This window comes from Columba livia, chromosome 1 (assembly GCF_036013475.1).
Source record: "Columba livia isolate bColLiv1 breed racing homer chromosome 1, bColLiv1.pat.W.v2, whole genome shotgun sequence".
Lineage (NCBI taxonomy): Eukaryota > Metazoa > Chordata > Aves > Columbiformes > Columbidae > Columba > Columba livia.
Window position 1 is genome coordinate 110396291 of NC_088602.1, and position 19055 is coordinate 110415345.

Below are 19055 nucleotides of genomic sequence, written 5' to 3' on the forward strand. Positions count from 1 at the left end.
TATATGTGCTAAATTTATAACACTGTGCTAATTGCTATATTAGTTTACACACCACCTTCAGGAAATTATACTTAACAGATAAGCAATATTTGGGCTTTGTAACTTATCTTCAGCAAACAGTTAGTAAATGTCTCTCCAATTACTCTCAGCTCTCTTCTTAGAGAAAGGAGTTTAGAAATCAATAACATTGATTATGTACTCTTTTTATCCCTGAAGGAATGGAAGTGACTTGCAATTCAAATGTTATTTTTCAAAGTTTTTGCTCATGTAGGAATTTTGACAGGTCAAGATGTAATCAGACTTTCACCTGGAGCTTGGACACCAGTAAAACACAAGAACCCTGGTATTGTACAGCTAAATTAAAATGAACCCCTTCTGTATGGAGTGGAAATTTTACCATATCACTAACTATTGCTTATCTTCAGATGGTATTCGATTTGACTTTATAGACAATATCACCTTATTGATTGACACCATAAACAAACTCACAAAACACGTGGATGTGTCCTCCCTGTAATTTGGAAAGAAAACAAAAGTAATGGAAGAAAACCTCTGGAGTCTGTACAACATTGGCAATATCCCCTTCCTCATGCTTGCTCACTGAAACTCTGAAGCACAGGAAGACAGAAGACCAGGCACAAAAGGCTCCTTTTAATGGCCATCTGGGGTTTCTAGGAGCCTCTTGCCCTGTCAGCTTCATGGCTGGGTGATTTCCTGGTGATCCTGGCACTTACTTGTAGTGTCTCTGCATGACGGTGCACTGAATGATTTCTCCCCACAGGATGAAAGGCTGAGTTATCCCTTCTTTGGGTCTGAAGGGAGCAGGTATTTCAAAGTGTGAGACTATTGAACCATCACCTGAGGGAACGGCTGTCTAGACTATATTTTAAACATGTTTGACGCATTTTTACAGATGGTTTCAGCTCGCCAGTCTTGGAATGGCTCCTAAAATAAACGTCAGTATAAAGAATAAGACAATTTGCTTTAGATGATTAAAAGAATCTGGCTCATAAATCCAAGGTGTGACAATTTCAATCATGTCTTTATTTCAATTTACAGGAAAGAAATAAACTAGGCTTCACTATTGTTCATACTGCTGCTGCTATATATTTGACATGATAATCTACAGTCTTAGTCAGTAAATTGACTCACTGGACTGCCCTTGATCATATGCTCCATTTTCCACTCAGCAGGGCCCTCTCGAACAGCTATATATAACCCGGGAGAAGAAAAAAAAAAAAAAAGGAAAAAAGAGAGACAGTTCTTTCTTAGATCATTGTAAGAAAATGTTGCCTTCAGTTTTTCTGTTGCTTCGAAGGTTATAAATTATGTGAACTTTTTGCCATCACACAAAATATATGGTTGCAGTTTGTCTGACCTGTCAACTCCTCACACAGAATTACAATACTCCCCACTTGTCACATATTCATTTCACATATGTGTTCTCTTTCAGGGTCTGAAATGAAATAGTCACTGTATTCCTATGTGCTAGTTTTCAAATCTTGCCTTGTGTGCTTCTTCCTTCTCAAACCACAGTTGTCACGTTAGCAATCCACGTTAGTACTTATAGCAAACTTAAAATCCCCTGATCATAATTAAAATTCTGCATGCTTTTCTATTAAATAAAGAAAACAATTGTGCATCTTAATCTGTAGCTCTGCTTTTCTGCCATCATTTTTTAAAAGTCCGATTACTGAGCTAATTGTTCAGGCAGGGCGTTTTTAGACTGCATCATGCATTTATGGGTTTTATATCACTGTCAAGATAAGTATTAGATTAATCCTGAATCCTCATCTATGTGTTGAAAACGGTTTCCTCATTCCAGACTGAAGATAAAATTAGGAATAACCTCTAAAAGGGGCTAGAAGGTGAAGGGCAATTCTCAGTGCTAAGAAAGGATGAGAGCACAGGCTCAGAAATCAAACAGCTCCATAGGAGATTGGCACAAGTTACAAGATACAAAATTGTATAGCTGTGTTTCAGCAGTGTACCTGCAGCTGTAACCTGTGCTGCTGCAGACAGGAAGGGAACCAGAGCCTAAGGATGGAAAGAGTCTATTGCCATTGCTGTCCAGAAAGGTAAATAATTGTTCAGAGACTTTTTACTGATCTTTGTTCCAGGCGTACTTGCAAGTCAAGGAGAATTACAGGGTGTAAATCAGAAATACTCAACTACAGGTCAGCACATCCACAAAGAGATATAATTCAGCTCACGGTCTCCCTGAGGAATGATGCCTCACAAATCTCTCTTAAACTCACTCTTGATATATTGGGCACATTACAGAAGAAACTGTTTAAGAGCACTGATTAATATTTTCAGCAACTGTAAATCTCCCAGCATACTGCCTGGTTCCGGCTATGCCAGCTGACTTTTAAGGGCTCTTCTGGTCCTGTTCCTTGCCATACTATGATTCTGTGTTTGTAGTCTGAAGAACAGAATATAAATCAATAACTGGCCTGGTCAAACAGCTTTCTCTAGGTTGTAATGCTTTAAACAGGCAAAGAGGCTAAAGTCTAAGCCTGTTCGTTTCAAAGCTTCAAAAGCTGCTGACAGAGAAGATCTCCAGGATCGTATGAATTTGGTACCAATTCCTAAGACATCTTCACTTTAATATGGAAGGCACGAGGGGAGGGCTTGTGGGAAAGGAAAGGTCAAAACTCCCATCTAACCATGGCATGTTGATCACCCTTTGGTCAACCCTGTACCCCTGGGGTACATCTCTTTGGAAGTGCAGGCATCTGCCTTGCATAAAGGCAGCCTGAAGCTCACACAAGAGATAAGATGTGGTACACCCTCCAAAATACCTTTCTATCTCCCTCTAATGAACAAGACCTCACTTCAGGAGAGCTAGGTTCTTGTTTCATAGCTGAAGGAGGTAAATATTTGACAGACCCATGAGAGTCAGTCTAGGCAGCAAGGAATGTATAGCAGTGACAGGGCCTTATAAGAATGTTTGCTCCCAAAACTTACTACTTTTTTACATGTATAGCTGCCTGGACACTATTTAAATTGACTTTTTTTTCTATGAACTGTAACCAGGGCTTATTTTTGGAGCAGGGTTTATATTTCGAGCATCCTCAAAAATCCTGAAAAATCACGCTAGGGCTTATTTTCATGGTAAGTCTTATTTTTGGGGAAACACGGCAACAGTACAACAGAAGCATACAGCACCAGAGCATCTTAGAAGGAACTGTTATGTATTTGGAGATAAACGTCCTTTGTGCAAACTTGAAGAAAAAAAGAGTATCTACAGCTATGGAGCAAGACATTTTCTGTCCCTGCAAAAAGCTATCATCTCTGGATATTTTGTTAGTCTTTCCTCACATGTCTCTTTCATCCCTATGAAAAAGTACAGTTTATATCTCCTACTGCATGAACATCCAACACATGTAACAATAAGGGCAGAATAATAAAAGACACACCCGTTAACAGAAAATACAGAACTGACTCCACCAAAGTTAATGACAGACAAATCTAAGACATCTCCAAATTAAAAACAAAATGGCAGTTCTCAAAAGCATTTAAAAAAAGAACTGCAACAGCCAGTTAATCAATTGCTTTTATGTAGGAGATCATGTTGACGTGAAAAGTGAAGATTAGGAACAGCAACACTGACTTAGTCCTTCATTATACTATTTTTTTTTTAATTTTAGGTGCAAATAATCTTCCTTTCTTCCATTGTTTTTGTTTCGTTGCTTGCATGAACTGAGGACTCCCAACCACCACCTGAGAAATCTGAAATGGCAGGATGAAGTTGGCTTATGTTAAGTCTTCAAATATGCTAATTTTTTCCCTGCTTTTGTACATGCAATTGTCCAAACAGAAATACCTTGGATTAGGAAAGAAAAGTAGCATGACTAGTTCTCGTCCTTTCTCCTTCAACCCTGCTCTCCTTGCAGGCATGGTCACTAAATGCAGTATCACTTTGTTCGTTACAAATACCTATGGAACACTGCAGCTATGCATTATGATTTGCAAAACCACACATTATCCTCTCTGTTTTCATCTAATACATAGCTTTGCTTATTTCTGTTTCTTGATTAACCTCACACAGGATCCCCACCTGCTTCCACCACCCTTTTCCCTCCCCAATGTACTCTCCTGGCAGCTCCAGTGGCCATATGTACTCTTAGGCCCACAAGTGCTGAAAAGCTAATATGAACAACTCACAGAAAGTTTAAGAAAAGCATTTTAATAGTTCATAAATCATCACATTGACCTGACTGCTCTAACCATAAAGAGTAAAGGTTACTCATCACAAAAATATCACTTCTGGCTTAGAAAGTCCTTGAGCTGCAAAGTCCTGGAGTCCAGGAGGATACATTGAGGACATCTATATGTCACAGAGAGCTTCCTGTGCTAGGCAAAGCCCTGGCCTAGCACAGGACTACCTTCTTGGTTTTTTTCATGTCTAGATGGAGCCTTCCACAGCAAAGAGAGGCAGCGGGTTGCCGAACAGCTGCCCCGTTTGGATAATGACCAGAAGCGTTCCTACCAAGTCCCTTTGTCTTCTGACTACAAGGCATCATGTTAAACTTTAGCAGGTGACAAGTTCATTTTGCCTAAGATGTAAAACCGAAAAAAAGAATCTAAATCCTATACTATACCTTTCTGTAGGAATTACTAAAACAATTGTTTACAACCATTTTTTAAACTCTATAATAAACGTCTATTATTTCCATTCTCTCCTCTTTCATAAAACTAATAGGAATCCAGTTTCTAGGGGAGCTCCGTTCAGAAATCTGGCTATTGCTAGGTAGAAAGGTTAAGCTGAAAACAAATGTTACATGAAGAACACATTGACTAGGCTGAAAAGCCAAAACCAAGATTTGCAAACTGGATAAGGAGAGCAACTAAGCTCATGCTTGGTAGGGAAAGGTTAAAAAGTAATTTAAAAGCTATATACAACAATAATTTTGAAGTTAACAGATAAATCAAGAAACAACTAATCCTCTTTAGCTTTCCTAGGGAAATAATTACTGGAAATATTGGTGAAGCTACCTGGAGTGAGAAGCATGATACTCAAACATAAGAGGCTCAGAGACAGAACTAGAATTACTAAATCCAGAAAAGATGAAGCCCAGGCATGACAGGACATGTCAGTATCTGAGAGCCTGGGGGAAACTGGCAATTACTAGGTAGACAGGTACAAAAGAAATACAGTGACCTATGTGGGAAACACAGTGAAAAGCTAACGTAAAGAGAATAATATCTAAAATATGTTATGTCTTCTCTGTTTTTTTCATGTGAGACACACACACACATACATGCACAAATATATGAGAGACTTATCTGATGAAAGATTAGATGACATTATGGCCTAATAAGGAAACTGCAGTTGAATATCTACCTAATTTACCACTGGTCCTCTGTAAAGGATGGTGCAAGGACTTTCAAAACTTGCAAGAAAGGTGCCTTCTGCAAGAGACGCTGGAAGATTATAGGAAATACCTATATAGTCTGTTGGAAGGCCTGGAAAATTACTGAGAGCACAAAGTGATTTTAAGAAGACTTGAGTATTCGCTTATTGCTGTAAATATCTGCAAACACAAAAATATCCCTCAAGTTTCACATGGGAATTCCCGTACATTGGCTGGGTCACCAACCATTCAAAGCTAGGACAGAGTACTTATGCAGAATAAGCACTCATGCTGCACATGCAATGAAACACCTGGCATCAGACAAACACATCTTAATTCATCCAAGTATGTAATGGTGAAAAAAAGAGTGTTAGGACATTGAAATACTTCTTTAAGACGGAAGATACCAAAGACTGTAAAAGAGCATCCTGTGATGCACAAGTTCATTTTATTTCACCAGCCTGTAGTGGTATCACAGTCAACCAGACTTATTGTAACTTGCCTTGTCTGCCATGGTTAGCACAGGAAAAAGCCTACAAGACCAAAATTCTGCAGATAGGGCAAATGAGGAGATTTAGTGTCTGGTTCTACACTCTGATTTGCAAAACCTGAAGACCATGAATGTGGTAAAACTTTTTTTTTTTTTTTTTTTTTTCCAGAAATATCTGTTGCCCAGCTCTTTCCTGTCAACTCAACAACAGAGACAGACCATATTAGAAAAGTGACCCCTCCATGGCAGTGAAAGGGAAAGCTAGCATAAGTTAACAGCTAACAGATAAATTAATTTCTCAGAAAGTTTATGCTAGTATCAGGGCAGCTCCTTGCAGGTACCTGCAAGACTTTACAACCTGAAGAGGAAAAGCACAACTTGCTTTTCTAAAATGGCATGCAAGATCTCACATTTGTGCAATTCAGATAATGAACAGGGCTTGTGATCTCAGTTCTTAATTAGTTATTCTTTTGACAGTTGAAGATTACAGAAGGCAATTCTCTACCAGAAGCAGGTTCAGGAAAGCTTAACAGAAAAATGAATGAGTCACTTCCAGATGACTAGCAGAAAGAGTTATCTCAGAAAACTGCATGGAAAACCACTCGAAGAGAATGAGGTGAAGCATGAAAACAAAGGCATCATGTCTTCTATTGGTCTTGTCATGATATCATACAGATATTAAAACCTTGGCACACTGGTAAAATAACTTGTGATTATGCAAGCAGATTATATATGTTTGTGTACCAATGCATACACAGTATCAGTGTGAGAAATTACATACACAAGTTAGAAGATAAATGATTCAAAGGGTTACGCTATCACTCAAAGAGAAGTTACAGGCCTGATGCAGAAATTCACCCATAGGATTCTGAAATTCTCACTAATACACATGTTTAGACAAACACAGCAGCATTTTCTGATCTTTCCAATCTGCTAATTCAAGAGCCAAAAACACTCTGTCACACTCAGTATGCCAGATACATTCAACCAGTCACTGGAAAACAGCTTTCCAATAAGAAGTCCTTCTTGACATTGATCCTACTGTAGTAAAGAAGGATTGTGTGGGAATAGCCAGGGCTGTGCCAGCTCTGAGATGCCATAGAGAGTCCTGTCACAGGAGCAGAAGTGGGTAAATTTTTAGGGACCTGTGGCTGGGCTTGGCAATGAGTTTTCAAATGCTCACAACTTGAAATGGGACTTTGTGAGGACTCTGGAAATACTCAGCAAGAAGCACTCAGAACATGTGGAGTTTCAAGGTGTGTTTATTCCTTCCAGTGTAACTTTGCCTAAACCCCCTCCTCATGTTGTAGCAAAGAGAATCTCCTTCCCCATCTAACCATCTGCTCTCAGTTGGCCAGCTGCTTATTTTGTGTGACATAAATTAGTATTACTACCAAACAAACAAGCAAACAAATAAAGTAAATAGCACCTTGCTCTAGCAGTGGATCAAGTGAAATAAACATATCTGATCATTAAATCACACTGAATCTGTCAGAATCAGTCTCTGACTGATGAGTTCACCATAAGCAATGGCTGTTAATTAGAACAGGAATGACTAAAGAATATAGCTTTCCCCCTGGAAAAAAAGAAAAAAAAATAGAGAATCAAAGGGCTTCAGCAATTATTTTTTAAAAGTACTATAAAAACTGGATTTTACTGGAACCCATGAAGTTTTTGAGACCTTGAGACAGCATGAGGTTTCAACAGTCTAGTTAATACAATTTGGTTTTGCACAATGTCATTTGGACAACATCATTACAGAATGCTTCACAATTAATTACATTCAAATAGCAGCTTCTATCCCCTGTGGAGAATGGGATTAATTGGGTCAGATGTAAATATGCATTTCATGGATCATACTGAACACTTGCCCATCTCACCAATTTACCACGTAATTTGATACAACTGGTGTACTATGCTCTGGAGATGCACAGGGCGAGCACAGTTGCAAATCAGGGTAGAAATACACAGATACAGCAGTGCTGGTATTCTCAGCCTGCATTATGTTGGCTCTAACTGCACGACCCTTTCATTCTCTTATAGAAATACTAATTTATATTTATTCATGCTGAAATACCCTGCTGTTGGAAATGAAGCCTGGGACACAACTCATAACTGATATGAAGTGTCATGACAGACCCCTGGCAATGTGGAATGTGGAAACTCTTCTCCTTCCAGGTGTTTTCACCCTCCCCATTGGAAAGAGGACCTGACCATTACTGCAGTGAGAAACCCTGAAGCCAGGGCCTTATTGGGTCCTAACTCCAGCCAGGTTAAGAGTAAAGATAAGCTAAAGATAAAGAATAAATAACAAAGATAAAGATAAAGAACAAAGGACCCAGCTTTGGGGCAAAGTTGTTTCCCTGCCCCCTTGTGCAGCCTAAGCCTAAATCTTGAGACTGGAATGGCTTTTCACTCTCTTTCTGGAGTCTTGGGTAGGGGCTAGTTTAGGTTAAACATGCTCCTCCTGAAGTCCCCTTTCTTCGTTTTTTTATCATGAAATACCTATTTGAAATTTTTTTTTTCACTATTTTTTTTCTTCCATGAAATGAGGTGGGCCAGAACACGTCCAGTGAAAGAATCACCATTTCCTAAAATAATCTGGGAAACAAAAGCTTGTGCCTGTGGCAGACGGTTCTTGAAAAGCTGCTTCTTGTTTCTTTAAAGCATCAAAAATAAGAATACCGTTTCCTGTCTCTTTCTAGTTTCCTCTGCCCTATTTTCAGTTTGCACTCTCCCCTAGGTGTAATAAAAAATGAGACATTTGCACCCAGTTGGAGAGCACCTTTCACGAGCTGGAAAACTGCAGAGTTCATTTCTGGCGTGTTTCCTGCTGTTCATGAGTAACTACCAGGACAAACTCACTTGAGTGAAGTGCAGACTTCAGTCCCCAAGGCTTGTCAGTTCAGAGCTGGTCCTTTCAGCCACTGCATGCTGGGTAGGTACAAGAGAGGACTCAGTTTCTAAAGCAAAGTAACACTACTGAGCAAACAAAAAACCCTGGCTTTTCCAGTCCTACTGTCTGGTGCAGCAGACAGTCATTTTGTCATCTCACTTCTTAAACTTTGTAATATTAATGTTCTGTAGCCCTTTCAAACTTAGTTTTATGATGCTTATATCCTGTTGGTGTTTTATTTAACATTAAGGAGTAATTTGCTAAACTATTTGCAAGCTGGCCAGAATGAGTCATTATATTCTGTTACGTCCTACTTGATGCTTTCGTGTCATGCCTGGTCCCTACAGTTTGATTATCTGTCCCCTGCTCCCACAGAGTACTCTGTGGTGTGCTGCTCTAATAATTTCAGCAGATACAAAGATTCACCATTCTGCAGCCTTACCAGCTCCCCATTAGTTCTCCAACTCTCTGGTTTCCACTACCTCTGGGCTAGGCATTTTTTCCCTGTCCTCAGTTTTTGTAGTGGCTTGTTTATGGGTTTTTTGTGTTTGTTTGGTTTGGGTTTTTTGCTTTCCAGAATTTGTAAATTTTTTTCTCCTGATTTTGTTCTCCTGGCTCTGCTTCTGCTCTCATACCTGGATTCCATTACTTCAGCTTGTGAACTTGTACACGTGTACTCTACCATCTAATTGATACCTAGATATTTGTGACTTGATGTTTGGAGGTACTTTTCAGAAATGGGTACTACATGTTACATAAACTAGTCTGCCTTGGATTACAAAATGTTTAATGAACCCAAATTTTTATTTAGCTTTCAGAGTTCTGTCCCTTGAAATGTAACTATCTTTTTTCTTTTCTGTTTCGTGGTTCGGGGTGAAAAATCTACCCCATATGGTCCATCATCTTACTGTGTCTGAACCTGTAAAACACATTAAACACAGCTTGCTTTGAGGTTTTTTACTTCCACTCCTCCAGCAAGGGAAGGAAAAGCTTCCATTTCACTTTTCACAACATTTGTAAACAGTGCCTTATAAAAAACAGTTTCTCTCTGCGTTTCTTTGTCTGCGTTTGCTTTTCACTGGAAAATCTGCATTTCCAGTAAGCTTGTTCTGTCTGCCTGGACAGACTGCTCTTACTAGATACTTGATCCATTGCTTGGGTACCAACCCCATGGTTGAAAAGCTTCTTTTCCTACAGGTTACTCTTTCTCTGGGGACTCCTGGCTGTCTTTAGACTTGTACCTAGAGCTAGACTAAGGATTTATGTAAAGATGTTTTTCCTGTTTGAAATTATGCATCTGTTTCAATGTTTGCACTCACTGTAGTAAGTCCATTTAATAAACAATAAAGATACTTTGGCTGATGTTAGCTTTGGCCATTGCTAGCCTTTTCATGCACACAACAAAAAGGATAGACAAGGACATTCAGACAAAATCACAAGGTGACATGGCAACATGTTGAAATGTATTGTGTTTATTATTTAACTGGTTCTATGCCGTTTTATGCAGGACTATAGCTTCAAGCTAAATGATCATTTTGGTGTATTTATCTTCTACTGGATTTTTTGTATGCAGTTACATTAAAGTGCTAATGCAATTGCCCTGGAGAAATAGAAGTAACCACAGTATCTTGAGGGTGTTTATTTACAGCAGATAGCTCTTTTTAATCCATTAAGCAAGCAAGATGTGTGTGAGAGAGGAAGCCATTCAGACTTGCCTTCCTATTTTTCACAATGAAACTCGTGCGCTTGAGCTCACTCGGTGAGTATTAAAAATAGCTCAGCAAAAAGGGCTTTCCTTGAGCATTTCCATTATTCACATGATGCGGCACCTTATGTAATGCAAACCGTGCACGTCATCCCGCCGAGTGCAGTGTCCACAGAGGCTGTGGGCAAATATTTCCACTGAGGACAGTAGTAGCAAGTGTTTTAAAGGAAAAGTCAGGCTGAAGGCACTCATTTTTTTTTCAATGGGCAAGTTCAGAAAATTGTCTGGGGGGTCTGATGGAGGAATTTCAGTATGATTAAAATGGCACATATGGTCTTTGAAAATTGCTGTTACTCAATGCATACTTCTTCTCCTTTTTAAAGATGGAAATGTTGTGTTATCTCAACAGTCACAGTGATTTTGTTTGGGCACTTGGGGTACCCGCTTCACCACTGGCAGCTCCATCCAGAGAACAGCAGTTCTCTGAACCACTAGACTGGGTGCTGCCGTCTTTGCTTAGTGGAGTTCTCCTTTGCTGCTGTAATCACTTAGTCTCAGACCCAGGTCTTTCATTTGAAAACACCATTTGTGCCTCCCTTTGCTAATCTGCATGCATGTGAACCCCCTTGGCTGCAGCACTGTTATTTGTATTGCTCTGTGTTCCCTGCACATGGGATTAAAGTCTGTCACAGCCTCCAGCTGCACAATTTTTCATTCAAGCTCTAAAGTATTGTTTTTAACACTAACGGTCCCAAACTGAAGCCCTATTCTTGGTCACAGTGGTAACCATCACATATATAATTTAGGAAGTCATCTCTGATATGATGGTATGAATACTAGTGTACAGTGACTCATTTTGACTACCAATCGTATAACATAATAATTACTGTTTTCAAAAAGGGATGATTGAACCTGTGTAAACAGAGTTCTGCTTCGCTGGAAACCCATCATTTTGAAAAATAAGCAAATCTTTTTTTATTATTACAGATCACATGTAAAAAAAAAAAAATCTCATTCAGGTGATCTGGCACTATGTAAATTTGTATTTTGATATAGTGAAACTGTACTACATCCTCAGTACTCTCAGACTAATGTCATCTGCAGCCTGGTGTCTATGCAAAAACTAGTATCATGATATATAAGAAATACGCTACTATTTCCCTCAGCAACAAAGTATTGCTACTCTTGAGTGTATTTCACTGTGATCAGGAAGTCTACACACATCTTCAGGACAAGTGTTGAATGCTTTCTCCAACAGAAACTGCATGGGGAAGGCAGATGAGTTGAAGCACTGATTACCTGAGCATATGGGGGTTAATTCTGTATAGAATGGCAACAGACCCTTACAGTGCAATGTGTTCTAATGCAATGACAAGTCAATGATTTAGCTGTAAACACAATTTCTGGACCACCAGCAATACAACCCAGACTTTCCTAGAGAAACATTTACCAGTCTGACCTTTGGCTTAAGAGATCTGATGGTTTCTTAAGATGTCTTGTGCTTTCATGCAATGCTCTGAGGGGCTGCAGCACTAAGAAGAACAAGACTCAGCAGAAGTAATAATGAAAGCAGTGACAGAGATACAGGCTTATAAAATGAAGAATAGTATCTTATTGTTTTGTAGACCTAGATATTAAATCCAGGAATCCTGGTCAGGCATGATTTGATGCCTACTTTTATTCCAAATGCCTATTTTTTCTCTGCACTGAATGATGCAGTATAGATATTAAATCACCCTTCTTTTATGCTGTCTCATCTTGATTGTGTCCCAGTCACTTGCCTGTGACTTTTAGATTCACATTCATCATAAACCCTTGATTGAGTGAGCATGTTAAAACTCCCTGCTTGTGAGGCTTCTTGCGGCACCACAGGTTACATTGCTATCTTTCCCTCTGCACATAAACATGCTTCTTTTGAGCAGAAAAGTGCTGAGCTGCAGGTAGCATTACTTCAGAAACCTTTGTTTTGATGTGTCTCTTCCATTCACCTCTCAAGAGCATGTCACTTCTGTGGTGGCAGTTCTCTAGGGGAAATCAACTTCAGTGCAGCTCCAGCTCTTAGGGCTTTACAGCAAAGGTATTGCAGTAACAGGGCCCTTCTGTGTGCTGCCCTGGTTGTATATGTAATACACAATATTCACAACTAGAAGACAAGTTTCTGCAAGCTTTCCTTAGAGAGAAGAAAACTGGGCCTTACATGAACCTTAGCTGGACCACTAGCACTTGGTGACTGCTAAGACATGCAACCCTGAGTACTTACCTGGACTGATTTTGTAGTTGTATGACATCAGCTTCCCAGTGGCAGAATAGCAGTATGGGTCACATCTTCTAGAGAGACCCAGATGTTTTTCTTTTTATGTTCAGTTTTGTATACGAGTAAGTATGATCATTTCTACAGTTAGAAATTATCCAGAAATGAAGGGTGTCTTCTACTGTTTGATATTGTAGTTGTGAAAGTGAATAATTTCTTGCATTGCAAACCCTCTATCCTAATTTTGCTGTGTAACTTTGCTTTGATTTTGAAAGATAATCATTCCCTTTATGGTTTACAAAATCCACTGAAGTCATCTGCATCTTATAATCACATAACTTTACAGACCTTGGTCTAAGTCAGAGGCCAATTACAGCTCAAAAACTGCTCAGGCAATGTTTTTGTTCTGGGAAATCAGGTCCTGAAAGACTTAAATCCTGGTTCCATTTTATTAAAATGAATACATTTCATTTCTCAGCCACCAGTACCAAGTAGTGAGCTGCACACTAAGCTCATTTCATTCTCCATCACTGATTTTATTACCTCCACAACTCACCCATAATCTGGATCTATCAGCTGTTAGCATATTGCTTCAGATCTGCTACACGTTACGCTGTGTAAAAGATTTCAGCCCCATGGCTCTTCTCCAAGCAAATAAAAAGAAATCAATGAATAATTTTTTCTCATTCATAGATATTCATACTCCACTAAGCAGGGCTCAGGACATCACAAGGAGGAACACTGCAGGTTGACGGTTCAGGAATAAATATCATACCAACACAGATGCATTGCATTATACATATCAAGTACTGTTGGAATGTACTCATCTGAATGTTTATGTTATGTGGGATTTTCCGTCTCAAGGCGTCTTCTATGCTCCTGTCCCCACTACTCACCCTATATTAATACAGGACCAGGCTACAATATATACATGCACTTTCCTTGGGGGTTTTGGAGTGGCGGTGGTATGAGCCAACCATGGAAAAAAAGAAGGAATAAGGATGGGCCACAAGAATGTACAACATGAAACTGCTGTTCATGCTGGGGACAGTATTGCGTATTTTGTGCAGACATTTAGCAAAGAGAATGCAAGAGACTACTAGTGATGCCATCAAATTCATTCATTTTGCTGATTTATGACATCACTGCACACACTGAAACTCTCTCTTGCTTTCTCTTTCTCACTAGAGTTTTACCCTCGAACTTGAATTGCCGATCTGATTCACTGTCCCGCAAGGTGATGACTCTTTGCTCCGCAAGCCATTCATGCGCCGCACGGACTCGACGCTCTGATTCCCAACAGTCATAGTCTGTGCCTGTCCCCAGAGTGTCAGCATAGACAGCAGCAGCAAGAATGAGAACAACACAGTGGTAACACAATGACACACGTACACAACACGCAAAGAGAAGAATGGCTCAGTTAGAGAAGACTATCATGCAAAACAACATGAATCACTTTCAAGGCAAAATAAACTGAGAAAATCATGAGACAGAGAAGAAAGAGATGCAGAAAACACCTCCTAAAGAGATGGCCTTAGCAACTTTATTCACTATTTTAAAATTTGTGCAGTCAGATTCATATGAAAAGAGAAAGCAAACCTTTGCAAATGAAGAGGCGTCTGTCTCCAGTAGATTTCCTTGTATTCAGTTAGGACATTACCCATTTTGCAAAGAATCCATGTATCAACTGACTTAGGATAAACACAGGTCTTCTGGTGATTTGGTTTTGAATAACTTTCTTTTAATAGTTACCAGAATAACTATTCCCACAGAAGATGAATAACCACTACCGTAGAACAAAACCTCATAATTTTAGAGCTATGCCACTGGATACTGCTACTTAACACTGGTGGCTACTTACCTACTTATTCATCACTAAAGAAGACATCATATCTGAAACTGGAATTACAGACCCCATCATACAGCAGCTTCTGCTGCTGCCATGCTCTTTTTGAAAGGAAAGGGTTCTAGTGGCAGTGCATCTAGCATGTGTGGCTGCAGAGGGGCAAGCATTCTGCTCACTCCTGTAACCTAATCTTAATGGGAATCTCAATTCACCTGACAATAATATTGAAACAGAGAACAGCACTGGATTGCTTCCCAGAGAAACCATCAAAAATTATTAGCTACAAAACATTTGTTAGACAGACCTGTCAAAACACAAATGCCTTGTGCCATTGTTGTCATCCCTCTTGTAAAGGAAACTATTATTTGTGGCTTGAAGCACTCATGCAACTCAAGCAAATATTTACTTCACCTAGCAAATGCGTATGAAGAGCATGAACCTAACTGTTCCTACTGATACTGAAAACCAGTGAAATAGATACACCAACAATGAAACATCCTATGGCTGTGAAAGTGATAACTAGACTAAAATTCAATTTAATATATATTGTTGTCTCTCCATTTACCAACTTAAAAATCAGGGAATATTAGAAATAATAAAATAAATATTTTTCTTTAGAAATATTTATTATTTGTTATTTATGAAAAAATTGTATTTGTTATAAAAATATTTCTAAACTGACATCTAGGTTAAAAACAAGACTCTCTTCTACATTTCAGTTACTGGTATAAAATGACATGATAATGATACTCACGAAGAGTACCTTTGCTAAAAACTTGAAGTTAGTATCAGTGAAAATCTGTGAAATAGTAGAAGGTAGAGAGGAAATTGTCTTCATGTTTTTCTTTTTTAAAGTGGCCATGTTTCCTGGATTCAGCTGGGAAAGACACCAGTCACTGGTGGTTTAGAAGTAAGAGCAGAACTGCTGGTCACTCTGCAGTGGGCTCTGCGTAGGAATCTCACTTTTTAGCATGACTAGCTCTGGTAGAACTAGAAAAGACAGGTCTCAAGCATGTGCTGATGTACACCTGGATGTTGTCAAGTAAACAATATTGGCATTTGATCTACACCATTGCTTCCAACTGTTCTTTATGTGCTGGTGAGTGCCACATAATAGTGTAATATTTAGGGACTAGAAGAAAATCTAATTTCACAAGTAAAAGTACAACTGCCTTAGAAACTGTAAGAAGAGCATAAAATCATTGGAATCTGTGACCAATCTATCAACATTTATCAATAGCATCATGAACTGCAAATAAACCCAGCAGCCAGTTTTCAGCTCTTTATCAAGGAGTAAAAAACTCAAAAGGAAACTTTAGAATAAGACTCTCCTGCAAGGGCAAGAAGAGCTGAGGTCAGAAATCAAGCTGCACACCAGTGTGCTGTCAAGGCAGACCAGTAACCCCAAGTAAAGAGCAGCTGTACCTTGTTTTGTCTTCTTTGCCTTCTTCGGAGCCTCAGAAACTCCTTGTGCTGCCGTGAAACAAAGTTGACTGCTGCATATTCCAGTAATGCCGCAAAGACAAAGAGAAGGCACACGGCCATCCAGATGTCGATAGCTTTTACGTAGGAGACCTAGAAAGAAATAGGACACAGCATGTTTTATTTTAAACTTCTTCATAAGCTGAAGATATTGTCGTGAAAAATAAAAATATTTATTCACAGTATGAGTTCCAGTTGTTCAGTGAGGTAGAGTTTTTCTTGGTTTTGTGTTTTGGTTTGTTAGTTTACTGGCTTATGACAGATAAATAATCCATCTATTAATGGAAATGTGTGTTCACAAAAAACACACAAAACATGAGCTACTGCCTTTAGGATAAATAATCAGGTTTAGTTTAAAAAATACAAGTGCTTTTACAATCACAGTCACAGCTTATCAGAAAGAATATGAATACAGGACATGACACAATGCTTATTGAAAAGCAACTCTAGAAATTTTATACTTATCACTTTTTTTCATCTTTTATGAATCAATTACAATATTGATTAATCAGCTATGTTTGGTATGCATAACCTCAAAGTAAACTCAGGGTACTATACTGCATTGATTGTTACGACTTTACTAATATATGTATTCTTAAATATTCGATCCCAGTTACTTGACCTTTATCCAAAAACTCTACAAGAAAAATAAATCTTTATAAATATTATTTACTACAAATACCCAAATACTGGATTCCTCTCTTCTAGTAAAAGCCTATTCTGATTTGAACTCACTGGTCCGCAATAAATTCACATGTGTTACAGCACTAAAATATCACAAGGTTTTCATCATATTACCCACTCAGTGGGCCAAACCGTAGCCAATTAATGAGCTACACACTAAGTATATCAAAGGTACATTGTCCTCTATAGCTTTGTTTGGTCTCTGCCTTTCTTTCTAGTCCTGCACTTATACATATCAAGTACTTATGATTAGGCCTAATCTTATGATTAGGCAACAGCAGGTTGTCTCTTTTGTCTTTTGTTTACCAGGTGTTTCATCCAGGATGGAACTAAAAACATCTGACTTCCATTGTGTACAATATACATGTAAGCTATTTGCCTAAACTAATTTGATATAAATAAATCAAGGAATGAAAACCAGGCATTTCTAGGATGCAATTCATCTGAACTGTTTTAGATGTCTTCTTTGAGATTAAATAAATATCACCCTAGTAGTGCTTCTTCATCTTCATGTCTGTAAAGAGGAGTTTAGAACCACTATCTCAGCATAGACTCATGTAGTTTTACTCAGTTGTCTAAATAAAGGAATCATGTACTGTCACATTAGGCACCTAGCCTCCTTTTGCAAATCCAGCAGAGCACAAATCTCCAGTATCATACTAACCAGTCCTCTGGAGATGTCTGAGATACCTAAGGTCAGCCCAAATGACACCATCGTACAACTGAATCAAGATGAGCAAAATCGATTGTATCTAAACCCTGAAAAATTATAATCAAAAGTGTTTAAAATCTGAATACCTTGTAGGCCAAACATTTCAATGCAGTCAAAACATGCAGTGCTCTGAAAAGAGACCACAAAGGATGTATTGTGCATCTAATATTCTAATGTTTAGGAGAACAAATCTGCAACTCGGAAAATTCCACTCCTACCCTTTGCACACACTATTCAAAATGATCTTGCTCTTATGGTCACGGCTATCATTTCACGACGCAGGGAAGCACACCTATTTCAGTAGCTTTTGTTCCTATTTACCATCTGCTTGAATAACATTTATTTTCAGACTCTGTAAAACAACTTTTGTTAATGTCAAACAGAATATACTGCAATATGTGCTCCAGCAAGCAGTATGAGCAGAGGAAGTGGCATTTAAAGCCTGGCAGAAGGGATTCAGAGCTCCATCCTGCAGATCCTGAACTCTGAGCAGAAAGTTTTAGAGAAGTCAAGTACTGTTACTCAGCTTGCATCATGGCACTAGCTGAGGCTATAGTGCAGCTCTACGTTGCAATGCCCACCATACGACATGCATAGGCTGAGATGGAAGAGGAGGATTCAACAGGCTAAGGTGGCACTATAAATTTGTGCCTTTCAATTAGATACATAGCAGGTATGCACTTCCCTCACCCACACAAAAATATTTTACAAGTTACATCTTTACTGAGGAGCTGTGAAACCCAGTGAAAACTTGACAATGTCCCAGACACTCTGTGCCACAGGCTGAGGCGCAGTAGGAATCAAGTCACTGTAATTTCTGTAAAATGCAGCTGACTTTAGATTGTTTGCTACCTTCCTTGAAGGGGCAACTTGTTTTCCTTTACAAATGCCCTTAGGAGACGTATTAGACATGCATAAACAGCTGGGCCATGCTGCCAGAAACAGCACAATGCAGGGAGCTGAAGCCACAAGAATCAGCATTTCTGACTGTGCAAATCCTGTCCTAGTGGGCTTAAAGCAGGGAGGGCAAAATAATGAAGGAAGCCCTGAGTTAGCCTTCCTGCCACTTACACAGTGCTACCATAAATGGCATCCACACAATTTCTGAGCCTGCTGGATTATTTTAACTGTAGCCTGCTGGGCTGGAATCAGAGGATCACAATATACTTGGCAAGTACATAGCTTGTTTTATTGTTAAGCCATTGCCACACCATGGCATAGCTCTAAGTGAGAAAACAGAAAGCAATTGGTTCCAATAATACATTAAAACCAGTGATAAACAGAAAAATCATGCAATGAGTGAAAGCTGACCTTTTTGTTTTCAAATCACTTTCTGTAATTCTATCTGTGTATTCTCAGTATGTACAGAATTATGCTGCTAAAAGCCTAAAGGCCCATGCAATTTTATCAAGTGAGACTTCTTTTCTAGCCACCTCTAGTCATGGAAAATGATGTCAATCTATTACACGAAACCTAGAAGGGCCTCACCTGGTACACGTTTCCAAAGAAGTCCTTAGGTGCGTGCCCAGATTTTAGACCAGCACTTTGGCACCTAAAGCATGCACAGTGCAAAGATTCATGAATTTTACAGTCTCTGTCTGCTTTAGCTGACTTTAACCTCTGCTTTCC

The 19055-nt window shown here is 39.0% G+C and overlaps 1 protein-coding gene across 10 annotated transcripts in view; it reads right to left on the reverse strand.

The window, feature by feature from the left end:
• The window catches only part of GLRA2 (glycine receptor alpha 2), a 127348-nt gene that overhangs the window by 13658 nt on the left and 94635 nt on the right, over positions 1 to 19055 (reverse strand). For 7 of the 10 annotated variants that reach the window (XM_021298823.2, XM_021298824.2, XM_021298822.2 and 4 more), the window contains 2 exons: positions 15974 to 16123; positions 13899 to 14018 (listed from right to left, as the gene is read on the reverse strand). In XM_021298823.2, the coding sequence (XP_021154498.1) occupies positions 13899 to 14018; positions 15974 to 16123 (270 nt within the window). The remainder of the gene's footprint in view (positions 1 to 13898; positions 14019 to 15973; positions 16124 to 19055) is intronic. The other 3 variants (XM_065072830.1, XM_005510777.3, XM_005510778.3) reach the window with 1 other exon arrangement.